This window comes from Triturus cristatus, chromosome 4_1, assembly GCF_964204655.1.
Source record: "Triturus cristatus chromosome 4_1, aTriCri1.1, whole genome shotgun sequence".
NCBI classification, from domain to species: Eukaryota; Metazoa; Chordata; class Amphibia; order Caudata; family Salamandridae; genus Triturus; species Triturus cristatus.
The window spans coordinates 1,036,573,873-1,036,588,667 of record NC_140585.1 but is presented as its reverse complement, the minus strand read 5'-3'; the positions used below and the strand labels follow the sequence as shown (position 1 = coordinate 1,036,588,667).

Below are 14,795 nucleotides of genomic sequence, written 5' to 3'. Positions count from 1 at the left end.
CATACACCAATACAGCATGCCACAGAGCAGCGCATGCGCTGCCCAGGCTCGACCTAAAAATGAGAACTTTAGGAAACTGGCTTAGGTGTTGAACACTAAGCTATTACAGGCTGTTTATCTGGAGAAATGAGCAAATGTGCTTCAGTAGAAGGAGTTTGTATTATATGAAAACAGCCTTGATGGTATGCAACCAAAAGAGTACAAGCCAACAAGCTACCAATAAACTTCACATCACGAGCTTCTGAACCTTAGATATATCGCAGAGGGTATATCTTTTCTGGGCCAAATGCAACTCTAGAAAGTTGCTTTTTCATGGAGAACAAAGTTCGGATTGACTTGGGAATACTGCACCCAGTGGAGGAATCCTCATTCACATTAAAAATCAGAGTCGAACAAGTGAAGACTGAAAATCAGAAATGACAGCTTATACATTTAACACAAGGAGGGTTCTTTAACATCTTTCATACATTTGATGAATACATGTTAAATTAAAGGTATCATTTATTGACCATGGATGGATCCAATAGGTGCAGCAAAACTGGCGGGACTCAGTAGCAAGGTAACTCAGACTTTTTGAATAAGACAGTAAATACACAGCCACTGTGTTATTTTACTACACAAATGATGTTATCATTCAATTTTTTTAATATAAAATGGACAAACATTGTTCAGTAAAGCCTAGGCTGTTTTGCAAATGTAACCTTTATACTGCGCTAGAAATATTTAGCAATTTTGGCCAAATCACAAACTCCCCAGTCTGTTTGGCAAATGAAAAAACAATAATTGGCAAAGCCCATCGGTCTCGCAATATGTATTTTAGCCATGTTATGTTTGGCACATTGATTAAAAAAAACTACTTCCCATAAATCTTTCAAATCAGCAAATGTATCTTGTTGAATGCAACAGCGCACAATGCGCAAGAGTATATTTTGGTGCGAGAAGCTGGTTTTGTGCGTCCCAGACAGGCAAAATCTCAGAACAAAGACGAAAAGGGAAAACTTTAAACATACAATTTAGCTTTTAATAATGGCCTATTCGCTAAACTGCACCATTTCCTCAAACCGTTTTTAATATTTCCAATGAGGCAAATGCAGTTCACAGGCTATATCCTACTTTACTGATTAAATGACTAGAGTTTACTAGTGGGAACCATGGCTGCTTACACGGTATAAGTGGTGAGACGCACCTACTGGACACCAGGGGGTTCCTTTGTATGTTTGCCATTCGAATGGCGAACATTCGATGAAATGGCAGCCAATGTGAACAAGCATTTGCAATGCAACAGGTCTCGCATTTACGATACTTTGAGCTATTGGTATTGTAAATGACAAGGCCTTTTATTTATGTTTTTAAAACCAAAACATAAATACAAGGCATTGTCATTTAAAATGCCAATAGCTCAGACTCTCATTAAATGCGAGACCTATTGCACTGCAAATGCTTGTGATGTGGTAGTTTCCAGACAGACTATCGGTGCCCGCCGCAAAAAGCCTTTATCAACTGGCACTGGTAAGCGGTATACCCTCAAGTGACGTTCTCTTGCTAACCTTTAGGGAGCGGGGTGAGGAGCAGAAGCACACAGCCAGGAGCAGTGAAAAAAACAAGTCACAGGAGAACACAGCATTACACATAAATAATACCGTCACAAATGTCATCACAAGCACGTCACATTGCCACTTAACCACCACATGCATGAGTCACCACCATGACAGTATCACTTGCACACATCACCGTAATAAGGTAAGAAAATACATTGCATTGTAGTCACGCAGAAAGAGTAAACTGCAGTATTTTATGGTCCTCAAGATGAAAGGGGGAGGATCGAGTGAGAACGGATGTACTGCAACATGCACGCACACAACCCCAATTTACGTTAATGAAGACAAACAAGACCGCAACTCTGCCGGGAGATTGCTGTGCTGTGCTTATACTAGTAGAATCGTGTGGCAATAGAAATGGGACTAACCCAAGTTAAAAGTGAAATCTGCATATCACCATTTTAGACTGTTAAAAACATCGTAAACACAACAAAAGAAACAAGCCTTCATCAGGACAGGACTTAACAAGTCTTTTTATCCAGACTTCAGGAAAGAACCCAATGGATTTTCTGCTAGAAAACGCTTCAACCTCGGAGGCTTCAAAAGTCTATTTTCTGGATTGCTTTGAGACTTGTGTCCTTTAAGTCTATTAATAAACATGGCCCTTTCTGGACATGGCAACTCATGCTTTGAAGCCACACACAGTACATCCATTTATTGAAGTGCTCAGATGAGAAGACAGAAAAGCTCACTCTGGAAACTGAAACTTAAAGGAAATTAGCTGCGTTTACATTGCACCCATCACCATAAACAGGGCTGGACCTCTGTCAATAATTGAGACACAGGACCGGATTATAAGTGGGCTATGAAATTCAAATCCCAAGGCAACCCCTCTTTGGCAGGAATTACAAATTGTACAGTAATCTATCTCCACAGCCCAGAAAACTTCCCCCTGGTCGATTTCGGCATATCAAACTTGGGGAAATATACCATGAGGAAAATGCCTGGTAACTACTGAGCCGTGCAGGATTGGGCGTGAAACACACCCCTTTTGCATATAGTTCCTTATTTTTCTAGGGAAACCTTGGAATCAGAGGTGTTTGCCACACCCAATAAGTACAGTACGCTCCAGTATCAGTATCTACCAGGTGCAGTAAACATGTCATCCAATTCGGACTCACTCGTGATGAGGGCCTTAAGATAGAAGACAGTGTTAATAATGACTTTTACTCAGGCAATTGTGAGGAAAGGAATTTTTTATTAGAGTTTCAGGCACCAACATTTCCAGATCAGCTCATCAGTGGGCAAAAGAGGGGTGGCCCAGGACGAAGAAAGGGAGTATATGAAGCCACTGTTCGGTTGAGATAGTAGGGGAGAAGTAGGTACCATGGGTACCGTGGGAAGCAATGACGGAGCTGGAAAACAATGTGCACACTTCTCCTGAAGCCAGGGCCTTGGAAGGACTGGATGGATTAGGCTGTCTATGTAGCTAATACTTGTCTTGACAAGCACTGATAAAGCCTATCACTAGCTTGGACATGCGTGTGTTGCATCTACACAGAGGGAGGAAACGCATGGACATATAGAGAGATTTACACAAAGATCGAATCACACAGTCGACCGATATGAATCCACAAAGACCAGACACATGAGCACATAAAAAAACGGACCGGTAATTTCTCAAATTGAGCCACATCAGGAATTAGCAACTCAATCAATCCTTGTTTTTTTACATATTGCCTTTTGCCATTACAAATTCAGGCTTACAAAAATCAGAATGCACAGACAACAAGCGCTTATTTATGAAGACTTGTTATCGGCCGACCCGCCTAGATTTTTTGCCAAAAACTCAGAAGTGGATGCCTGCTTGTGCCCCGGGGGAACCGACATAAAAAAAAGCACAAGCAAAGCGGCATTTTCGTTGCTATGGCAACAAAAATGGAGTGGGACTGCCACAGTCCGATGGACACGCGCATGCTGTCTGCAATGTACAGATGGCGAGAGCAGCCATCTTTGTCCATGCAGGCGCGTGCATGAGCCCACGGCGGAGAATCGAATCCAAAAGGTCTCTCTGATGAGAGCAGCGCATGCGCTGCTTTTCGCCAGGCGAGACCTAAAAACGGAATATTGCATCTTTAGAATTCCCTCAAAATGGGAGTGTAATTACATTCAAGCAATGCAGAGACAGCGAAAGGGGTGTTGAGGCGGGGAATCAAGCAATTAGCATGCAGGCTGTAGACAAACGTCAGCAAATACATTACAATAATTAAAAATCATTTTGAATGCAGCAATGGACGAGTGCTGTTTTTTTTTCCAACTTGCAAACGCCATCAAATGTGGAACCTTCAAAACATTTCTGTCAGTCGTTTAAACAAGAAGAAGCAGCAGCAATAAAGCATCCATGGGAGGCAGGAAGGTGCCACGGGGAGAAAGGAGGTGGGAAAAGAACCAGTTGACAACCGTAGTAAAACCACTGCAAACCCAACCACCCTCCCCATGGGTGGGCTAAGAGTTTTGAAACCGCTCTCCACAAGCACACACACATGTTCAACTGATAAAACACCACCTGACATGCTGCGAACAACAGCTAACAAGGGACGGAAAGCCGATGGAAACAAAATATGTACGCAACGCAAAGAAGCAGAACTCAGAAAGGGGGAGGTGTAGAAACTAAAAAAGGATTAAGAAAGATGCACACATTTTTGTTGTCATCCCCTCGTGTCCCCAACCAGTCTTGTACTAAAGTCTACAAATATCCGTACACACAGATTTCCCCGAAACAGTACCATACGAAATGCTGTTTCTTATAAGTTTTTATGGCTCACCTCAGCTGTTGGGGAAAGCTTCCCCTTCCTCTCCTATGCCCTCTGAAATAAACACGGCTGTAAATGTGTCAGGTTGTCTCTGGCCACAAGAACAATAAGGGAAACAAGAAAAAAAACACAAGTGTAGAATCCTGGACTTCCGATGAGTCCGATGTTCAGACGGCGTTCTGTTTGAGTGCCATTTTTAAAGGGGAAGTACTTGTGGAGAAACACAGGAGAAACATCCATGGGGCGCGGGACGGGATAAGAAAAAACATTGCCGGAGTGCATGAAAACATCAGCGCTCCAGAGGAGGGGGAACATAAACCGAGAAAAAAGAAGTTCCTAAAATGGTCATAAAATGAGTGCAGTGGAGGGATGGTGTTATTGGTCTCTGCTCACGGGGAGAAGTAAACACAGGAAGAGGCATGATAAATGCACGTCATGGACAAATGGGGAGAAAGAATAAATCAGATGATGGAGCCAGCACATGGGAAGCCTACGGGAGGACTGAAGCCCACTACAGCATTTCTCTTCAACACATCCCATGCGCTGTCTAGAACAGAGACCTAAAAATGACAAAAAAACACACTAAAAATGCCAATCGAGGCGAGACAGGAATTGAGGAAATTTCAGCCACGGGTAATTATTTGTGCATCACTTCAGTTCATTATCTTCTTTTTGTGCCCAATATGACGCTTGAGACTGAGACCAGCAACTTGCAAATTAGTCTTGGTCCTGCTAAAATAGGAAGAGTTCAGTCCAAACTGCCAGACCACGGCCGCTACAGATGAGGCTAAAAATGCCAAACCCTGCCAGTCTGTGGGTTGCCTCTGTTCCAATTAGTAAAGTGCAGCTTGAGCCATATGGCATAGTGACCAGTGAAACCAAAGTATGGATATACTAGTCACTTCTAAGATGTCTAAGAAAAGTACAGGGTTGTGCAGAGACCCAATTAGAAAAATGCAGGCAGTGTTTAATGTGTGCTGGCGTTTGCCAGTACTCAGTAGTGGGACTTATTTCTTAACCACAGCACATATTTTTGAGTCTACCACATGGTGACGCTATGGGTCTACTTTTTTTTAGCAATAAATTTGTATTCATTTTTATAGGTACAAAATGGGCAGAGCTCGGCAAATACATTACATATAATGAAAAAGACATAGCGTATCTGATAAGTTTCAATAACAATTTGGCCTGTAGAACACCAGACCTGATAATGAAACTACACTGAACCCTGTTGACTGTTCATAATTGCATAAGCTTAAGGCGTGTCAAAGAAAAGCATTTAACATTATCCGTCACTGATGTACGACTGTCGCTCGTGTCTCTTGAGGAAGTATGAGAGGTCTGAATGTGGCAGGGGGGGCAGGGTAATGCCTCAATATGTCGCCCAGCGGGAGCAAATCATCCTGTGCTTCTGTGGACATCCCTGTGCTTGAAAAACTACCATCTCGGCACCCATGCATCTATCTAAATCCTTTTTCCATCCCCCTAAACTCGTCAGGGAGGGCGTTTTCCACTTCTGGGCTATGTCCCTTTTGGCCAGAGTGAGGCCTAGGAAGAGGAGGTGCTGTTTGTAAATGATTTCCTCCAATCTCTTCTGTGCTATGGAGGAGCAGCAGTCTGGGATCAAATGGAATAGTCCAGGCCAGCACCTGGCCCAGACAGTACACCACCTTCCTCCAGAATGGTTGTATCACCTCACAGCTCCATACCGTGTGTAGAAATGAACCCTCCTCTTTTCTACAGCGTAGGCACTGGGGGGACTGGATAACTCCCATCCTTCACAACCGGGATCTAGAGTAATATATACGGTGGAGATCTTTAAATTGTATGAGGCAGAGTATCGAGGTGACTGCCGCGTGTCGGGCACTAGCTAGGGGCTCAGTCCGGTCGTCATTGGTCATGGTCTGCACATAGACTTCCCAAGCGGCTCTGGTCTTATGTAATATATTGCGTGTATGGGAGGTTAATGTCGGATATATTTGCTTAATTTTGTGCGCCCCTAGGTCCCCCATCAGTAAACGGCCTTCTAGCGGGTGGAATTCTGGTAGAGACTTCAAATGTCAGATGTGTCTACTTTTAAACATCAGCAAACAGTTGAACAATTTAATAAATGTTAAAAAGAAACATCTAGGGCATTTTAACAGCTGTGTGTGAGCATGATTAATCAAAATTGTCAAGTGCAGGAATTTGACTGTATATCTTTACCATTTGGTATAAGTAGCAGGGACAGTGGGAGGATAAAAATGTAGAGGATCCCTGAGGAAATCTTGGGCCCTGCCAGGAGCTGTAATTTGTTTTCTTGGGTACCCGAAGAAGCCTCTGATCAAGAAGCCGGTGGGGTACAAAGTTTTGACTATTAGGGTGGTTTTAAAATGCACCATTTGCCATGGAAGGTTATCATTCTTGGAGAAGACCCTTGAAGTAAGGTTGAGGGTGTGCACAGAGGCTGCACCAGATGTTTTGGACTCCAAAAAAGCTTCTGAAAGGATTGGAGTCCAATAAAAGAAGGATTCAAAAAAGCAAAAAGTCGATGTCAATCATACAGCTGACACAATCCTGCAGTCATACAATGCTATGCATTATAGGAATTGATTTTAAAATCTTTATTACCTTCACCATTTTTTGTAGGATCGAGGGTCGCAGGAGGACTACAAGAAATACTTCCATCTGATTCAAACAGCGCAGGCTCTATTGTGTCACCAAATTCACACAGAAGCTTGTCGCCATCGGTTAAAGCAATTGTAGGACTTACTGTCATTGTTACCTGTAATGAGAATACAGGTGTTAATAAACAACAATTTGTGAACTACTGCATAGTACTCAATTGAAACATGAGTGGCTAAGACACACCAAGAAAGCACATTTTAACAGTTGTGATTCTAATGTGATGTATAGTATTGGTTTATGTACGCTACAAACCATAAAGGTGTTGTGTCACAAATTCCTAATGTAGCAGGACACACGTGTGGAACTTGTTGATTCGTTCTGCTGAGCAGGTCCATTTCTCCATGATCGACAAATGCTCCCCCAACAGGTGAAAGCTGTTGTGTAATGCCAGTGCCAGATATCCTGATTCAGAGCAGAAAGCTAGAGGGAGTGTCTGTATTCATGAGAAATGTATTGCTCCAAATCAGTTTGAAGAAGGCTTTGAGGGCAATACTGATGTCTAGTAGTTACAGGCAGTTTATAAGGTATTCTTGGTACGGAAGGATACTTTGTACAGTCATGTCCAGGATGTGTGCGCTTCCCCGCAAAAGAGACGCATTGTGGTAATGGGACATTTGGGGAAGGGGGTCTAGAAAAGGCCTGTCAAGCAACATATTGCGGCTGTTCCACCATAGTAGAGTGCTGATCCTGGTCATTATCAACACTAGATCTTCCCAGTGCCCTTTTGCTTGGGCCCATTGCCTCGAGATACACTCCGGGAGTGGCTGCATGTGTAGTTTGGTGCTATACCTATGCAAAAGGACATTATCCCCACAACAAGAGGACTGTGAGCATGAAAAAGAGGCAGCAGCTGTTGGAATGGCATCGCCCTCTGGCGCAGACAGTGTGGCAGTTCAGAATGTGTGTATTCAGAATATATATTTTAGAGGCAGAAACCTTCGGGACTCAGTAAATTGGAAAAGAGAAGAATGAAATGAAGAAAAAAAGATTTATGGATTGCGAGCCAGTCAATTTAATTATCAATGGTGTAGAATATTACCAACAGTAACAAAGTGCTGTAATGGCTTTTGTCTTTTGAGGGGAGTTTCTCTTCTCAGATATTAAGAAGTGTGGTTTTGTGCCGCTTTACTTGAGGGACCGGTCTGGAAGTCATTTGACAAGCTGTGAAGAGAGTTATGCGGTAACTACAGATTTTAGTGCTAAGACTAAGAAAGACCACACACAGGTCTGTGCTTTGATTACTCCTAGGGTTGCATTTCGTATTTTTTTAAATTGTGAAGGGGTGGCTTTTAGAGGGTATTTGCTAAAGAGAGGCATGAAGTTTGTGATCATGGGGAAAACATGCTAGGAGGCTCATGTTCAAAGCACTTACTTTACAGATGTCAGAGAGGAACTTATTTTTAAGGATACCAACAGCTTGCTGATGTCATACTCCAGGACTGTAGTGGCAGTCATGTTGCGATTATTCATCTAGGTTTATGTGAACCTAATTATCCATATATAAAAAGTAGCTGTTATTTATGTTTAATCATCTAATTTAGTCAAGTAATGCATTAATTACAGCCCAGCATCCTGACAAAGGCCTCTTAACTCTGCTGCCTGCCCAGAGAGCCAATGTGTTTCTAGCATCTTCTTAGTGATCGTTCCATGTTGACGCCCAACAGACTTTATGTTCACCAAAATGATGCAATTCATCTTTCTGAAGCACAAATCAGAAAACCGCACACATACATAGTGATAACATGAAAGAAAGTAATATAAATGTTTGCCAGTGGGAGGAACCAAAAACATAACAAGAATTTCAAAAGATAGTATTAAAAAAAAGTTGCCCTGCCATAACATACGAGTAAAATAGGTGTCTTGTTAAAGCAACAATTACAGTTTGCAAACATACGGTTGGCTGATCTGTTCATTAAATGCCAATTGGCCCTCATATCATGAAATAATGTACATTACACCTCAGAAGTCTAGGCAACTGATTTTTTTTAGTAGGGGTTACATTAGGAGTTCTTTTGATTTTCCAAGGCAGTGTCCTCGGAAGCCAGGGCTGGGAGTTGAAGGTCACAACACTGTCAGACGTAAGACAATTGTAATTGATATCCGGGCATAAATCTGGATTCATGGGCCAATGCAGGAAAGAAAATTTCATTAGAAATGGAGGCGATCCCGGGAAACAGAATACTGTGGGTAAAAAGGGTGCTGGGAATGGTACACTACCATTCAAAAGCCTAACCACTTCTGTCAGCTGCTAACAATATCTACCCCAAAATACACTTCAAGTGGACAAGCACTATTAGGCTATTCCTTTACCTCCTTTCCAGCTGCACCTGCAATGATTATTCATCAATATGACCAGAGAATGTGGTTGCTCCATGGGGAGCATGCAGCTTTGAGAAGCAGTAAAGAGCATGGAACTTGGGAATACTTACCCAGCAGTAAATAATAGACTAGGCCAGGCAAGGGTTCCATCTTTGGCAGCTGCCCAAGATTGAGGGTGCAATATATCATGAAGTATGGGTCTCTTTGAAGCAGACTTGTGGCTTCCCAGATAGCAGATCTCAAAGGATTAATGGAGCAGCCGGGCATACACAAAAGGGCTTGAATATTGCTATCCACTGAGTGGTGCAGGGATGATCTGGATAAGAGAGACAGAAACAGTCCCTCTCATAGAAAGACTGTGATAAGGCTAAAACTAGCATCTTGATTCAAAGGGTGGTCATGGGTAAAACCAGCACAAATTGTTATTGAGATTGTTGTTCTTTGTAAAAACTTATTTGCCTGGTCTTCACCATAGTAAGAGAGAAAGTGATTATTGCATGCATTTTTATTTAATGATATGTAGAGACACTGAGAGAAGAGAATGATGAAAATAGATCTTGCATTTTAGTAACTATTTCTGAGAGTATTTTTGAGGAGAGGCAATTTTCTCCCCAATAGAATTTAAGCCAAATGTTGTCGACAAGAACAAACATTACAAAAACTTCACCTAGACATGGGTTGCTAATGATGGTAAATGTAGAAATCTGAACTAGTCTAAAGATATTTAATCCCTTTTTTATAGTATTGTGCCAAGAAGAAAAACAAAGTAAACCTGTTATTTTAACCACTCTCAATAAAAGGAAATATTAGAAAAGGTTGTAAATTGTAAAGATTTATATTGGACTTTGTTCCAAAAAAAAACTTAGAGTAGGGACCAATAGTGTCAAATATTCACCAGAAGATCTTGGCAGCAGTGATCGGTCCAGGGAGAACACTTGCAGCAGTGTACAGTGTTTCAACAGAAGATACTTTGGTAACATTTTCATAATTTTAACAGATCACGTGTCAATAGATCTTCCTTTTTTTTTTTTTTTTTTTAGACGTAGCAATGGCAATACTGTGAATGTTGGATTTTTAGTATGTGCATCTTTTAGCATTAGCAGTAAGAATGCTAGGAATTTACATTTGCTGGGAAATGTGTCACCACCAAGACATTTAATCAACTCTTAAATATAATTGATATTTATGCCTAGCTGTCGTCATAATTAGTTCATTTCCTTTAACTGCGCCCTCAGGCTCTTTGATTTTATGAAACTACATATCCTTGTATGGATGAGTATCTTGATTTTCAAAAGACTGATTCAGCTCCCTTTCAATCTGGTGGCATGATAGAAAAAAAAGGAACTTTCTCCCCATCTGCAAGCAGAAATTCAGCTTCTGAAGCACAATGTCAACATTTGTCCAACCTGTACCGGGCCTCAGAGGTGTTGTTAATCAAAATTGATTGAACAAAATTAGGGGGAGAAAATAAAAGAATGGCAAAATGTGAGTGGAGGTCATAGGACATCACGAACAACCATAGCACTGGTCTCTATGCTGAGAATCGTCCCTGTTACAAGCCTTTTCAGCTACTTTAAAAAGGAGACTACGTCAGCCGTTAACGTCTTTAACAATTGCAATTATTTTTCACATTTTATTTTGTTCTAATTTTAAAACCTTTCATCTGCAGGTCATTCACCACCTCCCCCTATACATTTAACAAACATAGTGACCACCCTGTGCTTACATTTATTACTGCAATCATTTGACACTTTTCTGTTAAAGTGTTGCCTTTGCCCACCCAGCTAGTAGGACAGTGTATAAAATGGCCTGCATAATTACAACAGCTGTGACACCAAGAGCACACCTCCCAGGGTCATAAAGTAGTCACAGAAATGAAGAAAAAAAATATTATTTACCAGTAGTAGTTTGAGCTTGAATTATTTCTTGATTCATATGCTGTGTATTATTTTGCCATCTAGTAGCGGTTGGGTCCGGAATGCCGCATTGGTCCTCCTTTCGTGGGTTTTTAACTTTAAAAAAAAAAAATTTTAAGGTCATTGGAGTGGACCATTTGACTCCTGGTACCACTTTGAAGATGTTAAATGCTGCTCCTTGAATCCTCAGTGCGTGGTTGCCATCTTCAGATTCTTTTTCCCCCATCCACTCTACATGTCACCAAGGATAAGACTTATCTCGTGGAGGTGGGTGGGTTGCATGTGAATGTGAATCCAGAAACTTTTCAAGCTGTAAAACTACTCCTACTGGTAAGAAACGAAATGGTCCAGTAGGAGTAGTTTTGCAGCTTGAATAATTTTCTGGATTAAAATGCTGTGCATTATTCGGCCATCTAGTGTTTGGCTCCGTAATGGCCTTTTTCTCTCCCTCTGGGAATCGTCATACATCATTTGGTGGTATGTCTGTCCCCTGTGTAATGACAGACGTCAGCCTGGATGTTCCTGAGCGTAATCACCATCTTCAGATTACTTTTTTTCCCGGTATACTTCCTACTTGTTCTTTGCTTCCCCGCCTAGTTGCGCCATCTCCCGTTTCTAGGGAGGTTAGTGGGTCGCATGTAAATCCAGAAAATCTTTCAAGCTGCAAAACTACTCCTACTGGTAAGTAACCATCTTATTCTGTAGCATGAATCCCTTTCTGGATTCACATGCTATGCATTAGGTTATGTAGAGTTATCGCTTCCCATGAGTTGGCTGGGATGAAATGAGGAAGAGTTAGCAAACAGGTGTTGTAGCACCTTTTGTCCAACCTGCTTTTTCTTATTCATTTGATGTCCACACAATAACGTTTTGCAAAGGTGTGTTGTGATGAACATGGTGCTGTTGCGCAGACTGCATCCATTGGTATGCTTGCTAGGAACATCAGATTTTTCCTTGATGAGTGGGCTTTTGCGCGTGCAGGCAGCGTCATCCCTGCCTTCGAATAGCAAGTCTGTACTGTTCTAGAATGCATCTTGAGATTGTACCTTTGGTTACCTGGTATCCCTTGGTTGCCTTGACAAAGGAGATTAACAAATGGTGTATTTTCGAAACTTTTAAGTTTCTTCTAGATATTACATTAAAGCCCTCCTTACATCCAACGTGTGTAGGGCTCTCTCTGTGTAAGGTTATTTGAAAAACCGGTAGCTGTATACTTTGGTTAACATGAAAGTGGGTTACCACCTAGGGCAAAAAAAAGGGGGTTAGTTCTGAGTACAACCATGTCCCTGTGTATTTGCAGGAATGATTCCTCTATTGTTAGTGCCTTCAGTTCACTTACTCTGCGTAATGATATTTAGTGATTACAATTAGAAATGCTGTCTTGCGTGCGAGTGATTTTAGATCTGTTTTGTGCATAGGCTCAAACGGCTTTGTCATTAACTGCGTTAGCTCGGGATTCAAGTTCTACAATGGCACTGGAACTGATCTTGGTAGTGCAATTCTTTTAGCTCCTTCTAGGAATATCTGCACCAATGAGGTTGTGAAAAAGGTGTTACATTAAGTGCCCTCTGGTATAGGCTACTATGGCTGCCAGGTCTACCTTTAAGTGTGAATAGATTAACCCAGTGTCTAGTAGGTGAGTGAGGTATGTTAACACATATTACAGGTATAAGGAGACTAGGACAAAACTGGAATCTGTGTACCAGTCCAGTAAATGTATCTATTCCATTTTGCTGCGTAACATTTTCGTGTAGAACACTTTCTTGCTTCCTTAAGTATTTCTATTGTTCTTGGCAGTAGTTCGAGATGTCCGAATTCTAGGCTCTGGGTGGTACGTTCTCCCCTCTTGCATTGTTAGCAGATCATGATCTGCTTTGATTGTTTTCATTTGTGTTCTGAACAACTTAAGTAGGTCTGAGTGCCAAGTCTGTCTGGCCCACTGTGGTACTATGAGGATGAGGTGTGTCTGGCTTTCTCCAGCACCTTTGGTATTAAGGGGATTGGAAGAAAGGCGTAAGCAAATCTTCCTAACCACTTTAATGACCAGCAATTCCCCTCTGATTGGTGGTGTTGAAACCTGGAGGGGAAGTGTTGGCATTTTGCATTTTCTGCAGTTGCGAACAGGTCTATTGTTGGTCTCCCCACGTTCTAAATATTTCCTCCAGTGTTCGTTGTTTTAGTTCCCATTTGTGGGAACTGCTTAGTCTGTCTGCCGCTGTGTTTTGTTTTCCTTGTAGATGGACTGCTTGGAGTGTGATTTTTCTTGGTATTGCCCATTGCCATATCTCTAGGGCTAGTTTGCTCAGTGTGAACAATTTCATGCCTTCCTGCTTGAAGGCAAAACATGGTTGTTGTGTTGTCTGTTTGTATTAGCACGGTTTGTCCCGTTAAGTGTGCTTGGAACGCCTTCAGGGCTAGGAACACTGTTTTCATCTCCAGGAAGTTGATGTATTTCAGCGCATCTGTGCTGTTCCAGTTACCTGTGCTTTCAGGATGCCTGTGTGTGCTCCCCAACCCTTGTGGGATGTATCTGTTGTGATGGTCACTGTTGGAGTTGGTTTTTGACTGGAGTCCCTAAGGTCACGTCTTGATTTCCAGCACTATCTCCTTCTGTACCTTTGCTGTAATTACCACTAGATCTTCCAAGCTCCCTGTGGCTTGTGGCCATTTGTTGCAGATCCATTCCTGAAAAGGTCGCATGTGCAGTCTTGCATGTGTTATGAATGGTATGCATGATGTCATCATGCCCATAAGTTTCAGGATAGTCCTCACTGTCAGAGGTCGACGCCTCCATCGCCTTTGCTCTCCTTAGGACTGGATACACCTGTGCTGTCCTTGAGTTATGTTATCAATGATTTGTAGAGTGCTCGTTCACCGGTTGGTTTCTTGGCGCTAGAGATACTAGGGGGTGGCCAGCCCGGAGCAGATAATTTGGAAGTAAGTGTGAATAACCATGTTTTGAGAGACTTTCTGAAATTGAGTAAGTTCGTGCTAAGTCCGATTTCCAGGGGGATGGAGTTCCACAGTCGAGGGGCCAGGGTCGCAAACCTGCATCTCACTTGGCGCTTCAGCTTGAAGGTCGGCACTGTAAGGAGGTGGAGTTGGGCTGAGCGGAGGTTGCGTGTGGGAGTGTAGCAGGAGATGCGGTTATCAATGAATTTGGGGCTGCGTCCGTTTAGGGATTTGTACACCAGGCAACCAACTTTAAAGGCACAGCGTTGGGGAATGGTGAGCCAGTGCAGTTTCCTAAGGAGAGGGGAAGCATGTTGCCATCTGGGTTGTTTAAATATTAAACACGCCGCTTGGTTTTGTACCAGTTGGAGTCGCCTAGTGAGGCCGAATGGGAGTCCCAGGAACGTGGCGTTTGCGTAGTCAAGACAATATAGTACCAGGGCTATCACGACTTGAACCAGTGCATCTTGAGATAGTAACCTGCTTATCTTCCTTATTTTTCGCAGCTGCAGAAAGCAGGTGGAGATCACGATACCTACGTGCATTTTGAGGGACAGGTCGTTGCCAATGGTGACCCCTAGACTTTTTAC

At 42.3% G+C, this 14,795-nt stretch overlaps 1 protein-coding gene across 6 annotated transcripts in view; it reads right to left on the bottom strand.

The window, feature by feature from the left end:
• PLXNB2 (plexin B2) overlaps positions 1–14,795 on the bottom strand; it is a 774,339-nt gene that overhangs the window by 241,800 nt on the left and 517,744 nt on the right. For all 6 annotated transcript variants that reach the window (XM_085653971.1, XM_085653975.1, XM_085653972.1 and 3 more), the window contains one exon: positions 6,962–7,115. In XM_085653971.1, the coding sequence (XP_085510097.1) occupies positions 6,962–7,115 (154 nt within the window). The remainder of the gene's footprint in view (positions 1–6,961; positions 7,116–14,795) is intronic.